Source organism: Gorilla gorilla, chromosome 1, assembly GCF_029281585.2.
Source record: "Gorilla gorilla gorilla isolate KB3781 chromosome 1, NHGRI_mGorGor1-v2.1_pri, whole genome shotgun sequence".
NCBI classification, from domain to species: Eukaryota; Metazoa; Chordata; class Mammalia; order Primates; family Hominidae; genus Gorilla; species Gorilla gorilla.
The window spans coordinates 186434986-186448669 of record NC_073224.2 but is presented as its reverse complement, the minus strand read 5'-3'; the positions used below and the strand labels follow the sequence as shown (position 1 = coordinate 186448669).

The 13684-nt window shown below is 58.5% G+C and overlaps 1 protein-coding gene across 1 annotated transcript in view; it reads right to left on the bottom strand.

Moving 5' to 3' along the window:
- Positions 1-13684, bottom strand: part of GLIS1 (GLIS family zinc finger 1) — a 234681-nt gene that overhangs the window by 18998 nt on the left and 201999 nt on the right. Inside the window, exon 5 of the mRNA XM_019020611.4 lies at positions 5050-5211. Coding sequence (XP_018876156.3) covers positions 5050-5211 — 162 coding nt within the window. The remainder of the gene's footprint in view (positions 1-5049; positions 5212-13684) is intronic.

The window sequence follows — 13684 nt, the reverse complement described above, 5'->3', positions numbered from 1 at the left end:
CAGGGAGTGCAGTGAGACAGCTGCTCTGCAGATGGGGAGGAGGAGAGGGGAAGGGGGCACCCACACAGGGCCAGGCTAGGTGGCACTGACCGCACCTTGCAGGTAGGTGCAGAGGCACCGGACTGCTCTTGGGGCCACAAGAAACCAGGTCCTCCTGCCAATAGCTGTGAGAGGCTGGAAGCACGGCTGGATCTGAGAACACAGGGCTGGGGAGGCTGGGGAGGCTGGGGAGGTTGGGGGTGCTGGGAGTCTGGTGAGGCTGGGGAGGTGGGGGGCTGGGGAGGCTGGGGAGGTGGGGGGCTGGGGAGGTGGGGAGGCTGGGGGCTGGGGGGCTGGGGAGGCGGGGAAGCCGGGGGAGCTGGGGGGGCTGGGGAGGCTGGGGAGGCTGGGGTGTTGGGGAGGCTGGGAAGGTGGGGGGCTGGGAAGGCTGGGGAGGTGGGGGGCTAAGGAGGCTGGGGGGCTGGGGTGCTGGGGAGGCTGGGGAGGTGGCGGGCTGGGGAGGCTGGGGGGCTGGGGCACTGGGGAGGCTGGGGAGGCTGGGGGTGCTGGGCAGGCTGAGGAGGTGGGGAGGCTGGGGGGGCGGGGGGTGGGGGAGGTAGGGAGGCTGGGGAGACTGGGGAGGCTGGGGGCAGGGGAGCTGGGGAGGTGGGGAGGCTGGGGAGTCTGGGGAGGCTGGAGGGGTGGGGGGCTAGGAGGTGGGGGAGGCGGGGAGGCTGGGGAGGCTGGGGAGGTTGGGGGGGCTGGGGAGGCTGGGGAGTTTGGCGGGGCTGGGGGCTGTGCCCTGTGCATGGGGAGTGGACAAGTCTCTTCCCCTCAGGCCCCCATGGCTCACCCAGAATATAAGAAGTGGACCCCAAATCCATCCCCACTGCCCCTCCTGAATTCCTGCCCAGGCCCCACCCTGCCCTCTAGGCCTCAGGCTCCCCACATACAGCCAGAGGGGAAGGTCTTTCTCACAGACCCACTCTTGCCTTTGAAACCCCTTGGTGGCTCCCTGGTGCCCTACAGGCCATCTCCCGGCACTGCAGGCCCTGCACCTCCCACCACGAGCACCTCCTCAGCTCTCCCGCAGCCATGTCACCTCCTCTCCAAGCTCTCCTCGCATCCTCCACCTCCTCCCCAGGCCAGAGCATCCCCCTGAGCACTGTCTAGCCTATGTGCTGGGTTTGCTCAGTGTCCCTCTTCTCAGCCACAGAGCGACTTGTCTGATTCATCCCAGGTCTGAGTGACCCAGGGCAGGGGACTCGTGGCTCTAATTGAATCCCAATCTCTCCCAAGGCTTCCACAGGACCCTGCTTGAGGACTCTGGCTGCTGCTGGGGCTTGAAGCTCACAAGGCTTCCCTTTGTGGACACGTCTAGTGCTTCCGCTCTCTTAGAAGCCTCTGCCCTGCTGGGACTGCAGGGGACAGGAGAAGGATTGGAGGAAATGACACCTCTCAGAGTGAGTACCAGGGACTGCCGTGTTCTGCCAGACACACCCACGTGGAACTGCCCCCAGAACCTCAAGGCAGCTTTGCCCCTGCTGGACTAAGGAGAGGCCAGGCCAACCTCAGACCCAGGGAGAGGTACCCATGGCCCTGGGACCTCATGAGGAGGGGAAGCAGAAAGAGACGACCATACCTTGGTGCTGCCATGGAGAGTTGCCAGATTAAAGAAACGGAGGAGAGCAAAAAGAGAGAGACAGCAGTGAGAAGCTTGCCGGGGTTGGCCTGGGAGGGAGAGCGGAGGCCTGCCGCGGATGGCCCCTGCTGCCCCCAGCCCGCCCCACCCCAGAGGTAGGCTCCCTCTCTCACACACCACACACACACACACACACACACACACAAACCACCACCACCACACCATACACACCCACGCACGGCACACACACATGCGTTCACATGTGCCCAGGCACACACACGGCCCTGCCCTGTCCCTGAGCCGGCCCCAGGACTGTCCCTTGGGGATGCTGATACAAATCCACTCGCTTTCGTCTAAAAGCAAACAAGCTGGCTCTGTGTCTGCAGGCACATTCGCCTGGAAACGGGCGGCAAGGCCCATCTCTGTGTTTGTTTTTCCAGGGCCTGACGTGTGTAGAACATTCCTCAGGCCCCATTCCCCGTGAGCCCTCAGGAAACCCTGTGGCCGTCCCCAGCCAGCAGCCAAGCTCCGCCTGGAATGGCCATGTGGGCTGCAGCGCCAGGCGGCCTCCCTCTGTCTGTAATGAGGACGCTCCGAGTGAGTCTGCCGTGCAGAGCCCCTGCCCGTCTGCACTTGGAGGCCAGCTCTGCTGGGAGCGCTCCCCTGTGCAGGCCGGGTGCTGAGCACCAGCCATCCGCCATCTCCCTGAGCCCACACCCACCCCATGAGACTCATCCTGCTTTGCAGAAGAAGAAACTGAGACCTACATTTTGCCCAAGATCCCACAGTGGGGAGAGGGGGGGAGCGTGTGCAGGCCTCTGCTAGAATGCCTCCTCTGCTCGGTGGCCTCGAATGGTCCAGTGAAGTGGGCAGGGGAGAGAGAATCATCCCAGTGGGGAAGCTGAGGCCCCATGCAGGACAGCGGCTTATTCGAGTCCGCTCAGGGGATCTGTGCGCTCAGGACTCGAGCCCCACACTGAGAGCCTGGGACACGGCAGGATGTGGTCAGTGCCCAATCAGTAAGAGGACAGGCAGGGGAAGGCTGCCCAGTCCATGTGCGGGGCCTCACACCTGCTGCCTCAGCTGACCTCCCTCGCTCTCTGAAGCAGGGGTTTTACCTCTCAGGAGGCCCAGGGAGGCCAGGGGCTTTCCTCAGACCTCCAAGACCAGGAGGCAGGGCCACGGTCAGAACCCTGGCCTGGTCCTCTCCAGTCTGTTCTGAGAAACTTTCCCGCCCATGGAGAGAATCCCACATTCTCCAATGCCAGAGGGGAGCTAGGGACATCGCTGGTCCCCTCTGGAAAGCAAGGCCCTGCCCTGTGAGGGGCCTGACCCGAGGGGCCTCTGGGGGCGGGTGCTGGGACAGCAAACTAGCAACACAGAGCTGCCTGCGGTGTTTATGTGGGGAGCTGGATCCGAGTGGGGTGCTGGGCTTGGCGGCTGCACTTCCCAGGCCTCCAGGGGACCTCTTGGGGAGACGAAGGCCTGAGATAAGCCTGCAGGCTCATTCTGGGCCTGGCCTGACCTAGACCTTGGGGCTCTGTTCACACACCAAGTGGGGGCCAGAGGCCTGTTGCTTTGGGGCTGGGTCCAGGAAATGCAGTAAGGAGGGAGGGAGGAAGAAGGAGGGTCAGGGAAGGTGGCCCAAGAGGCACGGGAGGGTGGGGAGAGGGTGCAGGGAGGCCTGGCACTGTCAGCACTGGCTTGTGGCCTCTGGGAGACATAACTGGGGGTGCTGGGGCACAGAGCGTGCCTCTCAGGACCTGGGCCAGGGTGCCACGGGCCCCTTGGGCTGAAAAGGTGACAAAGGCAGGGAAATCTGCTAGCAACGCTCCTCACTTCATGTCCGTAGCACAGCCTGTGACAATGAAGCTGAGAAGGGGAGGACTGTTGGGTTCGGGTTGGGGATGGGGCCCTTCCTTGCCACCCTCACCCCTCTGCTCTGTTGCATCCCCCAAGATGCCTGCCACATCAGCTCTTCCAGCAGAGAGCACTGGACCTGGAGTGGCCCAGCCCAGGTTTGCATCCCAGCTCTGCCACACACCTGCTGTGGACAGGGCAGATGACTCAGTCTCTTTGAGTCTCAATTTATGAAATGGGGATAATGGGCCCCATCTTGGTTGGTCACCAGGATGAAACTGGGGGCAGTGTGTGTGAGACTGTGGGGCCAGATATACAGAGTGTCCCCCCCCAGGGCCTGGCCTGGCCCCAAGAACATTGCTTCCCTGCTGTTTTCTGGGCACTGAATCTTTTCTGGATCTTGGTTTCCCCGGCTCTAAGGTAAATGGCTGGCATCAGAGACCTGCAAGTGCCCTTTCAGCTCTGACCTCTGCTGTCTCATGGCCTCCAACTTACCCTGGAGGGGTCAGCTGCCCTCCTGGGCCCCTGTTTCCTCCTCATCTGTGAACTGGACGGGCTGGGGGGCAGCCACCCAAATCCCCCAGCCTCTGACCCACAGAGTTCCCCAAACACCTGCAGGAAGCATAGAGAAGCCAGCCTGGGGCCCGGACATGGCTCTGCTGCAGACCCAGTCTCCTGCAGCACATGGGGGCTGGGGTCCTCCTCAGGCACGTGCCCCTCACCCAGGGCCTAGTGTAAGGCCCTGGTCTGAGTCAGCTCTGCCACCGTCCAGCTGTGCGATGGTGAGCAGGCACTGGCCTCAGGTGTCCCACTTCCCTAATCTGTCAAATGGCTTTGTGACTGCCCCTTCCCAGAGCACAGGGTCTGTATGAGATCCTGGGGGGTGAAGTTTTAGGAAGCGCTCTATTAACAGCACATGGAGGGCTGCCTGGGCAGACATTGGAATAAAGCTGCTGTTACCTGTGCCTGGTGCAAACAAGGGAAGGAAGGTGGGAAGGGAGCCAGTATCTGGAGGCCTGGGTCACCTGCAGGAGCCTGGAGTCTTAGGCACTGCCCACCTCCGCTCCTCACCTGCAGGGCTCAACGGACAAAAGACCGCCCTGGAGAGTCTCTGACCTGTGTCTACAGAGGGGACGGGAAGAGCAGGGAGCAATCTGCTCTGGCGTGGCTGACAGGTTCTGGGGAGGGGACACAGGAAGGCGAATGTGCTCTCTCCATGAGGCTGTGCACGGCTTTGGTGCCCAGGCTGGTACCCACAGGCCAAACCATTGCTTCTTAACTGGGGCAGGTTTGCCTCCCCTCACCCCCCGGGGACATTTGGCCTCAGAGAGTTTTGGTTGTTGCGACTGGGAGTGGGAACATTGCCTCCTGTCTAGTGGAGAGAGGCCAGGGATAACTGCTAAACATTCTAGAATGCAGAGGACGCCATCCGACCCACTGCCCTGCCAAGCATCTCCTGCCCCAAACATCAGTGGGGCTACAGGGTAAGGCAGGAGCTCTGCACTGAATGAGTGGCAGGTGTGTGGCCATCCTCCACCCCACCCTGGGCCTCTGCCTGTTGGGCCTACCGTGTCTAGGTGGGTGCGCTGGTGCTTGGCGCGGTCGCTGGAGTTGCTGAAGGCCTTCTGGCAACCCGGGTGCTGGCACAGGTACGGCTTCTCGCCCGTGTGGCTCCTCAGGTGGATCTTGAGGTTCTCCAGCCGTGAGAAGGCCTTGCTGCAGCCTTCAAACTGCAGGAGAGGCTGGTGAGGGGAACTCCCAGCCCGGTGGGCACCCCAACCCTGCATGGAAACTAACCCCCAAGGCCTGCCTGGCCCCAGCACCCCTGCCCCTCCCATCCTGCCGGAGCCTCTGAGAGCTCCAGATCAGCTCCCCATGAAGTGCTCAGGGCCCAGGCCTTATCTGGAAAGGCCTGGTGAGTCCAGAAAAATAGCACCCTGACTTAGAAATGGGGCGTGAGGGCTGGAGAAGAAAGTGGCCTTTCCAGTTCTGGACCCGAAAGGCTCCCCTCCCCAGGGCCATCTGGAAACGAGGCACTTGCCCTGACCACAGCACAGCCCCGAATCAGGGCAGGCGTGTGTCCCAGCACAGAGAGCTGAAATAGGGAAGGACCCACAGCCTGGATCTGAATTGGGCTCTGTCCCAGAGAGGCTTTGGGCAGTGCTCTTGACCCCTCTGCGCCTTGTTTCCTTGTTTTCAAGCTTGAGACTGTGTGGCCACCACTCAAGGCTGACATGAGGGCCCCAGGGGGTAGGACACTGAATGTCATGGGGTTTGTCCGTCTGGAGCACAGAGTTGATGCTAACTGCTGTCAAAACAAGAGCCACGTTTGTAAACTGAAGGGCCCTTCATAGATCTTGTGGCTCTGTGACCATATACAGCCCTCCACACCTCTCTTTAGGCCCACCCCATGCCCTAGATCAACATCAGGGGTTGGCCAGACAATTTCCAGCCTTTGTTCATTCAAGTCACTCAGCAAGGAGTGTCCCCTCTTTCACAGCCACCCACCAACCTCCCTCAGCCCTCACAGCCACCCACCAACCTCCCTCAGCTTTCAAAGTCAGCTCAAATGCTGCCTAGCGGAAGCAGCAGCCTCTCCTCCTTCAGTGTGATGAGCTGCTCCTTCCAACTTCTCCCCATCTGTCCCTGTCCCAGCCAGGCTGATGTTCTGGCCATGTGCTTGCAAGGGTGGGAGGAGGGGACCAGCGCTGACGGGCACCTGCTACATCCAGGTGTGGTGCTGGGTGTTGGACACACAACAGCTGTGAAGGATACGGCATTAATGTCCCCATCTCAGAGATGGAGGCTCCATGTGGTCAAGTGACCTGCCCAAGGTCACAGGGCTGTGACATGGCAATGACAGGACTCAGGCCAAGTCTGATGCCAAAGGCCAGGTGGCTCTGCTATGCCTGCTGCCTTCCTAGGGCAGATGACCCTTGAGGAGGAAGGGACCAGAGGAGGCTGGCCCCCTCTCATGAGCCATTGATTTCATCCTCCATGTCCAGGGCTGAACAGCCAACCATGAGCACCTAACCCAGATTAGGGCCCATGGGACCCCGCCCCTCTGACCCAGGGGCCAGCATGGGCTCCCAGCAGCAGGTGGCCAAGGATGAGCTGGTAGCAGCCGTGTTACCCAAGGAATGGTGCTCCCAAAGCCTGCTCTTCACATCCTTTCTCTGGGGCTCATTTGCGGGGAGTAGGGGGAGGAGCTGGTTGGGTGCCTGGAGAGGACTGTGGGCTCATTTCAGACCCTGTGATCCACCTGGCTGATTTTCATGGCCTTGGCTCAAGGCTGTTCAGCACATTGAGTAATTTCTGCTGTGAGGCTGTTCACTGGGACAGACTGGCTCCAGTCTGCGGTGAGTGCCAAGCTGCAGAGAGAACTCAGACACGGGTCCTGCCCTCTAGGTGTAGAGAGCCCATGCGGGAGACGCACACACGCACACCACCATAAAGCGACGTGGTTGAGATGTCACGGAGGGAGACACGGGCTGTGGCCACACAGAGGAGATGCCTGAGGCAGCCTGTGGGCCACGAGCTGCTTCCACGGGCTTGATGACTGTAGCGAGCTTAGACAGACATGTAGCAGTGTGGAGACACAGGCAGGCAATTCCCCCAACACTGATGCATTCACCTCATTCTGTCTGGCCCTGCCCGAGCCCTGAACTGCGACCAACAGATCCAAAGAAGATAGGGGGGTGACGCACACTGAAGGCCAAGGAAGGGCAGGCACCAAAGCATGAAAAAGGCACAGATTCCCTGTGAAGGCCCCTGAGTGGTTGATGTGGGGTTCACTACGCTGGGGGTGGGCTGGGCTCTACTTGGCAAGGAGTCTGCAGGGAGCTCAGAGGCCAGATAGCGGGGACTCAAATGCTGGGCCAGTGAGCCTGGACTCCACCTTGGGGAAAGTGGAGACCCTTCTCCTAAAGAAGGGAAAGGACAGGGTCAGAGATGTGCCCTAGGAAGACCTCTCTGGCTGCTGGTGACAAGTGGGGACCGGGGGAGGAGACAGGAAGATGGCAATTGTAGCAGTTCCAGATGAGGGTCACCAACGCCCCATCCAGGGCAGAGGTGGCAGATGGAGCACAGGCCAGGGCAGAGCTGCTCAGACAGACATGAGAGACACAAGAGACACGAGAGACAATGATGGTCCCGGGACAGCTCCCTCTGCGCCTGTCCCCTGGAAGCCCAGTCACAACTCGGGGCCGTGCTCTGCTGGGGCGGGTCCAAGGCGAGCCGCCCACAGCTGGGTTTTAGAAGCTGTTCTGCTTCCTACTTCCAGATGTTGTGCCTTTTTCATGCATCCAAACCAGGAGAAAATCCTGTTTGGGCAGTAAATAGGCTGCAAGGCACCTCCCTTGTTCGCCTGCAATGGCCTTGTGCCAAGTTCACCCCAACGTGAGATGGGGGAGCCCGGGCTGGAGAATGGGGCTTCCTCTCAGCATCCTTTGTTCCCCTCTGGCCCATGCAGGGCGGGGAGGTATCTACAGCAGAGGGCAATAACTCCTCCAGGCTGCGTCATTTTCCTGACTGTGGGAGAGTGCTGGATGGTGGACCATGATTGATACATCATCTTCTCCCCGAGGTCTGTGTATTCCTGCCTTGGCCAACCCTCTGCTCAGCACAGTTGCTCTGCCTCTATTCGGACTGTCCCCCTCCTGGGACTCCTTCCCTTCCAACTCTCTGACCATCTAATTCATACGTTTTTCAAACACAGGATCTGCAGCTTGGTGTTCATGGTCTTCCAACATGGACCCAAATGCCTCTCCCATGCAGACGCTCCACGCATGATCTGTAGGAATGAGACTGTGTCTGAACAGTCCTGAATTCTGTTAGGAATTTCCATGCCCTCAGGCCTTTGCTTCAGTTGTTCCCTAGGCCTGGAATGCCTTTCCTTTATTTGCTCTTTTCGCAAACATCTACTCCTGTTGCTTAAGCACTCTCTCTCAGAAGCCTGCCTCAACCTTCCCCACCCCATCCTCTGCGACACCCATGAGCTTGTGGGGTAGGTTTTCCCTGCACAGCCATGGCCTTCTCCCCATGCCTCCAGGCTGAGAGTTTGAGAGTTCCTTGAGAGCAGGGCTGGCATCTCAATCATGGGGCAAAGGGTGGGACAGAAGCATGATATGGGGGTTGCTGGGCATGCAGTCCACGCACCCCTGTGAGTACACCCCCTTACCCCAGTGTGCGGCAAGGTACCCCGATAAGTGTGTGTGCACTGATGCCCGTGCTGTGCCCATGTATGTTGGCCCAGCCTTGTTCTGCTCCCCGCCCCCTGGAACTTTCCAGAGCTGAGCCACAGGCTGGGGTGGCTAGGATGCCCTGATGGGAGTGGCCAGTCCCTCCAGGTGGAAACAGAGGTACCAGCAGACGAAGGGGCACTGCCCCATCAGGACTGGTCTGGGATGAGGATGCTGCAGGCACCCCTGGCAGAGCCAGAGTCATGCCCCATCAGGACCAGCATCCCAGACACACCAGGGGCCTTGAGGGCCTATAGGATCTGCCTGCAGCTGCCTGCCAAGGTCCCTGTGGTCCTTCCTAGTCAACAACTGCACAGATGGGGACAACAGAGGCACAGAAAGAGGGATGAGAGCGACCATCAGTTCAGCACCTATTGTGTGCTTGGTTCTGCTGGGCCTGGTGCTGTCACAAATGTGGCACCTTATCTTCTTCACTGCCCAGTAGGCAAGTATTACTGTCCCCACCGACAGATGGGGAGCTGATGCTCAGGGTGCAGCCAGCACAGGGGTTACACACACGGACCCTGGTGTAGACCCAGCCCAGGGGGAGCTCTTTGGGTCCCAGGAGCAGCCTCCAATGAGAGCGAGGTAGCCTTTGGGGTGGGCGTGGCTTGAAGGGGCCCCATCCATAGGCTGTGTAGGGCTGGGAGGGCTGCAGGGAGGGAACCCCCACCATTGGGTTATGGGGGCACAGATGCTGCAGAATGGATGCATGGGGCTTGTGAGAGCAGAAATGCAGCCATCTAGCACGTCCCTGGCTTTGACCTTGGTTTCTCAGGTGGAGGGAGAACTTACCTTCAGGTAATGGCACCATGATCCGAGGGCATCGTAATGATTCCATGGGGCCTGCACCACAGGGAGTGCCACTGGGGCGGGGCCTTCCTGACATCCCGGTCGCCTCAGGCTCTATGGTATATTTGTCCTGGACAGACACCTGCTTCCTGCTGCCAGTGTCCAAGGATACAGGCTGGCAGAGCAGACCCTGGACCCCCATTGCAAGGGCTGAGTGCCTCTATGTGGGGGGTTCAGAGAGGGAGATTGTTGTTCCCCCTGTGCCATGGGCACTGAGCCTGAGCTATGCCATAGGCAGAACTGCCATCTCTCCTGAGAAAGTGCCTGCAACACGAGGTAAGCCATGTGGCCTGAAAGCCAGTTGTGCACCCCATCCCTCCACCCCCACCTGACCACCCACCCCATCCCTGCTACTGTGCACCCCCCATCCTTCCACTCACGCACTTCTGCGAGTCACTCACTCATCCTCTCCTCTTTGAGCACACAGGTTCTTATCCTCCTGCCTCACTCAGCTGCCCCTCTGTGTGCCTGGCAGTGTGCTCCAAGCTGAGACCCAAGGGCATCAAAGACCCATAGCTCCAAACACACTGGAACGTGTTCAGAGCCCTAGGAAGGGGCTGACCCGGGGGCTTCTGGCTGGCAGAGGCTGGGGAGCTACAAAAGCCTTCACAGAGGAGCTCAGCCCTGACACCCAGGCAGGGGCTAGAAACACAGAGCCAGGAAAAGCATTCCAGGGAGAGGGCAAAGCATGAACAAAAGCAGGGAGGCTGGAAGAGGTGGGATATGTTCTGGAAACAGCTAAGGATCTATTGAGCAGAGAAGGAAGGGAAGCAGGGAGAGGAGAGGTGAAAGTAGAAATGGGAGTTTTGGGAGCTCCCTTCATTCAAACACATGGGATAGTGGTTCCTTCTGCAGCAGGCAAATTTGGGGATTTTTGATTCTAAAGACTTCACAGAAGCCACTCCATGCAAGGACTGATGTGGCACAGGCTCTTCACTTGAGGGACTCTGGTGCGACTTCTGCTGGCTGGACCACCCCAGGTCACGCAGGGCTGATGCCCTGGGTCTGAGCTGTCACTGTTTCTTCCATCTACCTTTACTAAGCACCTACCGTGAGTCCAGGCACTGGGCTGGACCGGTGCAGGAGGGTGCGACATGGGCCCCTAAGCCTCAAGCACATATGGCCCTGAGTTGCTGGCACATGGCCAGCCCACCTTGGGGCCTCTCAGTCCCTCATGGTGGATGGCTGGGTGGGTATGGGGCCCCTGACCTCCCACCTTCTACCTGGATGCTTGAGCCAGGAACATGTTCCCTCCTCTCTGGGCCCTGCATCCAACTAGTCACCAGCCCAGGAAATGCCACCTTGTAATCACCTTCCAGGTCTGCCCCCTTCTCTTCTTATCCACCCACTGCCCTAATCCACACCCCAGCATCACTTACCTGGGTGACTGCACAGGTGCCATCCTGCCTCCCTCCTGCCTTTCCCAACCCATTTCCACGAGCTATCTGAAAAGAAGACTTAAGCCCATAGCTCTGTGTCCCTCCCTGCTCAAACCCTGCATGGTTCCCCAGTGCCTCAACACTCAACAGATCCTCACCCTGGCATTCTGGCCAGCATGATCTGGTCCCTTGGTGCTGGCTTGGTGGCATCTGTACCCTCCAACCCCCATACCCACACCAATGCATTCCAGCTTCAGATCAGCCTGGGTGCAAAGCTGGCCTCCACGCTTCCCGACCCGATGAATCAGGGTGAGCTCATTTCACTTGTCAGAGACCAGATACCTCAGATGTAAGAAGGGGCACACTGTGGGGGCTCTGTGAACCACTGTGTGCAGAGGCATCAGCGCTCTGACACCATCTGTCCATGCAGAGAATGATACAGGCACCTTCTGTCGAGGGTGGATTTGAGACACAAACCAAAAACAGACTGATCTGGCTAGAAGGAAAGGCTCCCACACCATGGGAACAGAGAAGGTGATACTGAGGGCAGGGGGTACCCAGGATGGGGAGAAGGAAAAGCAGGCGTGTATAACAATCTTGAAAAATGTAAGAGCAGATGGTTAGGTTTTTCTTATTTACCCCAAAATACACAAACAGTAAAATATATTTGAAGATGAAGTTGGGGTGAATTCAGAATGATAGTAGTGACTGGGTGACACTTTCTCTGACACCTACCGTAGGCCAAGTGCTGTGTGTGTTTCATTTAATTCAGACAACGTGCCCCACCGAGGAAGCTACTTCCCAGCCCACTCTGCAGAATAAGAAACTGAGGCTCAGAAGGGTGATGTCACTGGCTCCAGGTCACACAGCCAGTCAGTGACGGAGCAGGAATCTGACCTTGGGTCTGGCTGATGAGTCTATATGTGTCCCTAACCACTCTGGCCACTGCCTCAGGGACTCCTACCTAAAGCACCAAAAGACAAGTTCTCTCTCAGGAGCTAGTACTGTCATTTCAAACCAGGCGTCACAGGTTCCATTCCTGGGGCAAGGCCAGGCCTGGGCCCAGCCCCAGAGCTGACGCTGGGAAGGGAGGATGCCCACAGTGGATGCCTCCATGCAGAAAGGAAAACCAGGTGGCACAGTGGAGAAGAAAGTACCAGCTGATCCACAGAACAGCCTTGAAAGGCCCAATTCCCACATGTGGGGTGTGTTACAACAGAAGATTAAAAAAACAGGGAAAATACCCCGGGAACCGTGAAGCCCCAGACCATCTGGAGTTTTATAGTGACAGGCAGGGGAAAATCAGAACCTAATTGAAAAATGTCCACTGCAATCCATTACTGCTGCGTGCAGCTCACAGAGCAGAGGGCAGGAGATGAAAGACAGAGGGGAGCCATCCCAGGAGCCAGGGAGGGGGTTGCATCCTCGCCTCTGGGCCAAGCCCAGGGACCCCTCAAGCTCTGGCTTGGGGAGGGGGAGGGCTGAAGCCCAAGATCCGCTGGGGGCTGGCTCAGACGTTCAAGTTGCAGGGTGGGTCCACCTTCCTCAGCAAGCCACACTCAGAGCCTTTTATGCATCTGTGGACGGGCTAAGAGCATGCAGGGGAGCCCCAGCACAGTGTTTGGCATGCCGCTGGCACTAGGTGATGGCTCTTCTCTCCCTCTGGCTCCTGGGGAAGAACCAAGGGCCCTGTTTCACATGTGAGTTGGTGACACCGTGCTGCAAACCAAAGTGCTGCAAATCAAGTCACGCAAACAGAGGTTTGTGCTGGGGATCGACCACCGGGAGCCTGAACCTGGGCTAGTCACGCCTCATTTCTGTCCTCATTTTTCTCTTCCCTAAAATGGGGCCACCACAAACGGCTGGTAGAAGTAAATAAAAGAATATGCCCAGTGTAGGAACTGGCACATAGCTGGTGCCTAATGAATGTCAAGTTTCCTGCCTGTGGCTGGCATGGCCCAAAAAGGAGGCAGGGTTCAGTTTCTCATGCTCTAACTAAGAATCTGGACACAGAGTGAAGAGGAGGTTTGGGGAACAGGGCATGGCACAGGGGCAGGGGAGGAAATGCCTTCAGTTTTAGCATTTGCCAGTGACTTGCTTCTAAATAAACACATTTCTGGTTTAAGGGTAAAATATATTGGGTTACAAAAGTCTGGCAGGCCATTCAGGGATCAACTTCTCATTTTTGTACGAATTTTTAAGTTACTTTACAACAATGATGTGGATGGGAGAAATGCAATGCCAGCTCCTTCTCCAACATGTCAAATAATCCTGCGTTTGGCCAGCTCTAAAGGCCAGCAAGCTGGGCACTGAGGGCCACTCCTCGCTCCTGCACTCTGGGAGGGGCCGCTGGCCTGAGGTTACTGTCCTGTGCTCCCCCGTGGGGCTCCTTGAGGGTCTCCTCAGAGTCTGGGGCTTCGCCAGTCCTCTGTGGGGAGGTTGAGGCAAGAATGGACCGGACAGATGGGAGGAGGGTCCTGGGGGTGAGGCTGGAGGGCACTGACCCGGGCTCTTTGATTTGGACCGTGAGGCTCTCGAGGGTCTGGTGTTTGGGGATGCAGTGCCACCTGCACACATGAATGGAAAGTGGGGCATGTGGGGGGAAACTGACCAGAACAGCAGCTATCACATTGACCATGTGCCTAGGACTGGGCCAAGCTCTCCCTAAACACCATCTCACTAATCCTGCAACCCCTATTGTTACAGAGGTGGAAACTGAGTTTAGGTGAAGT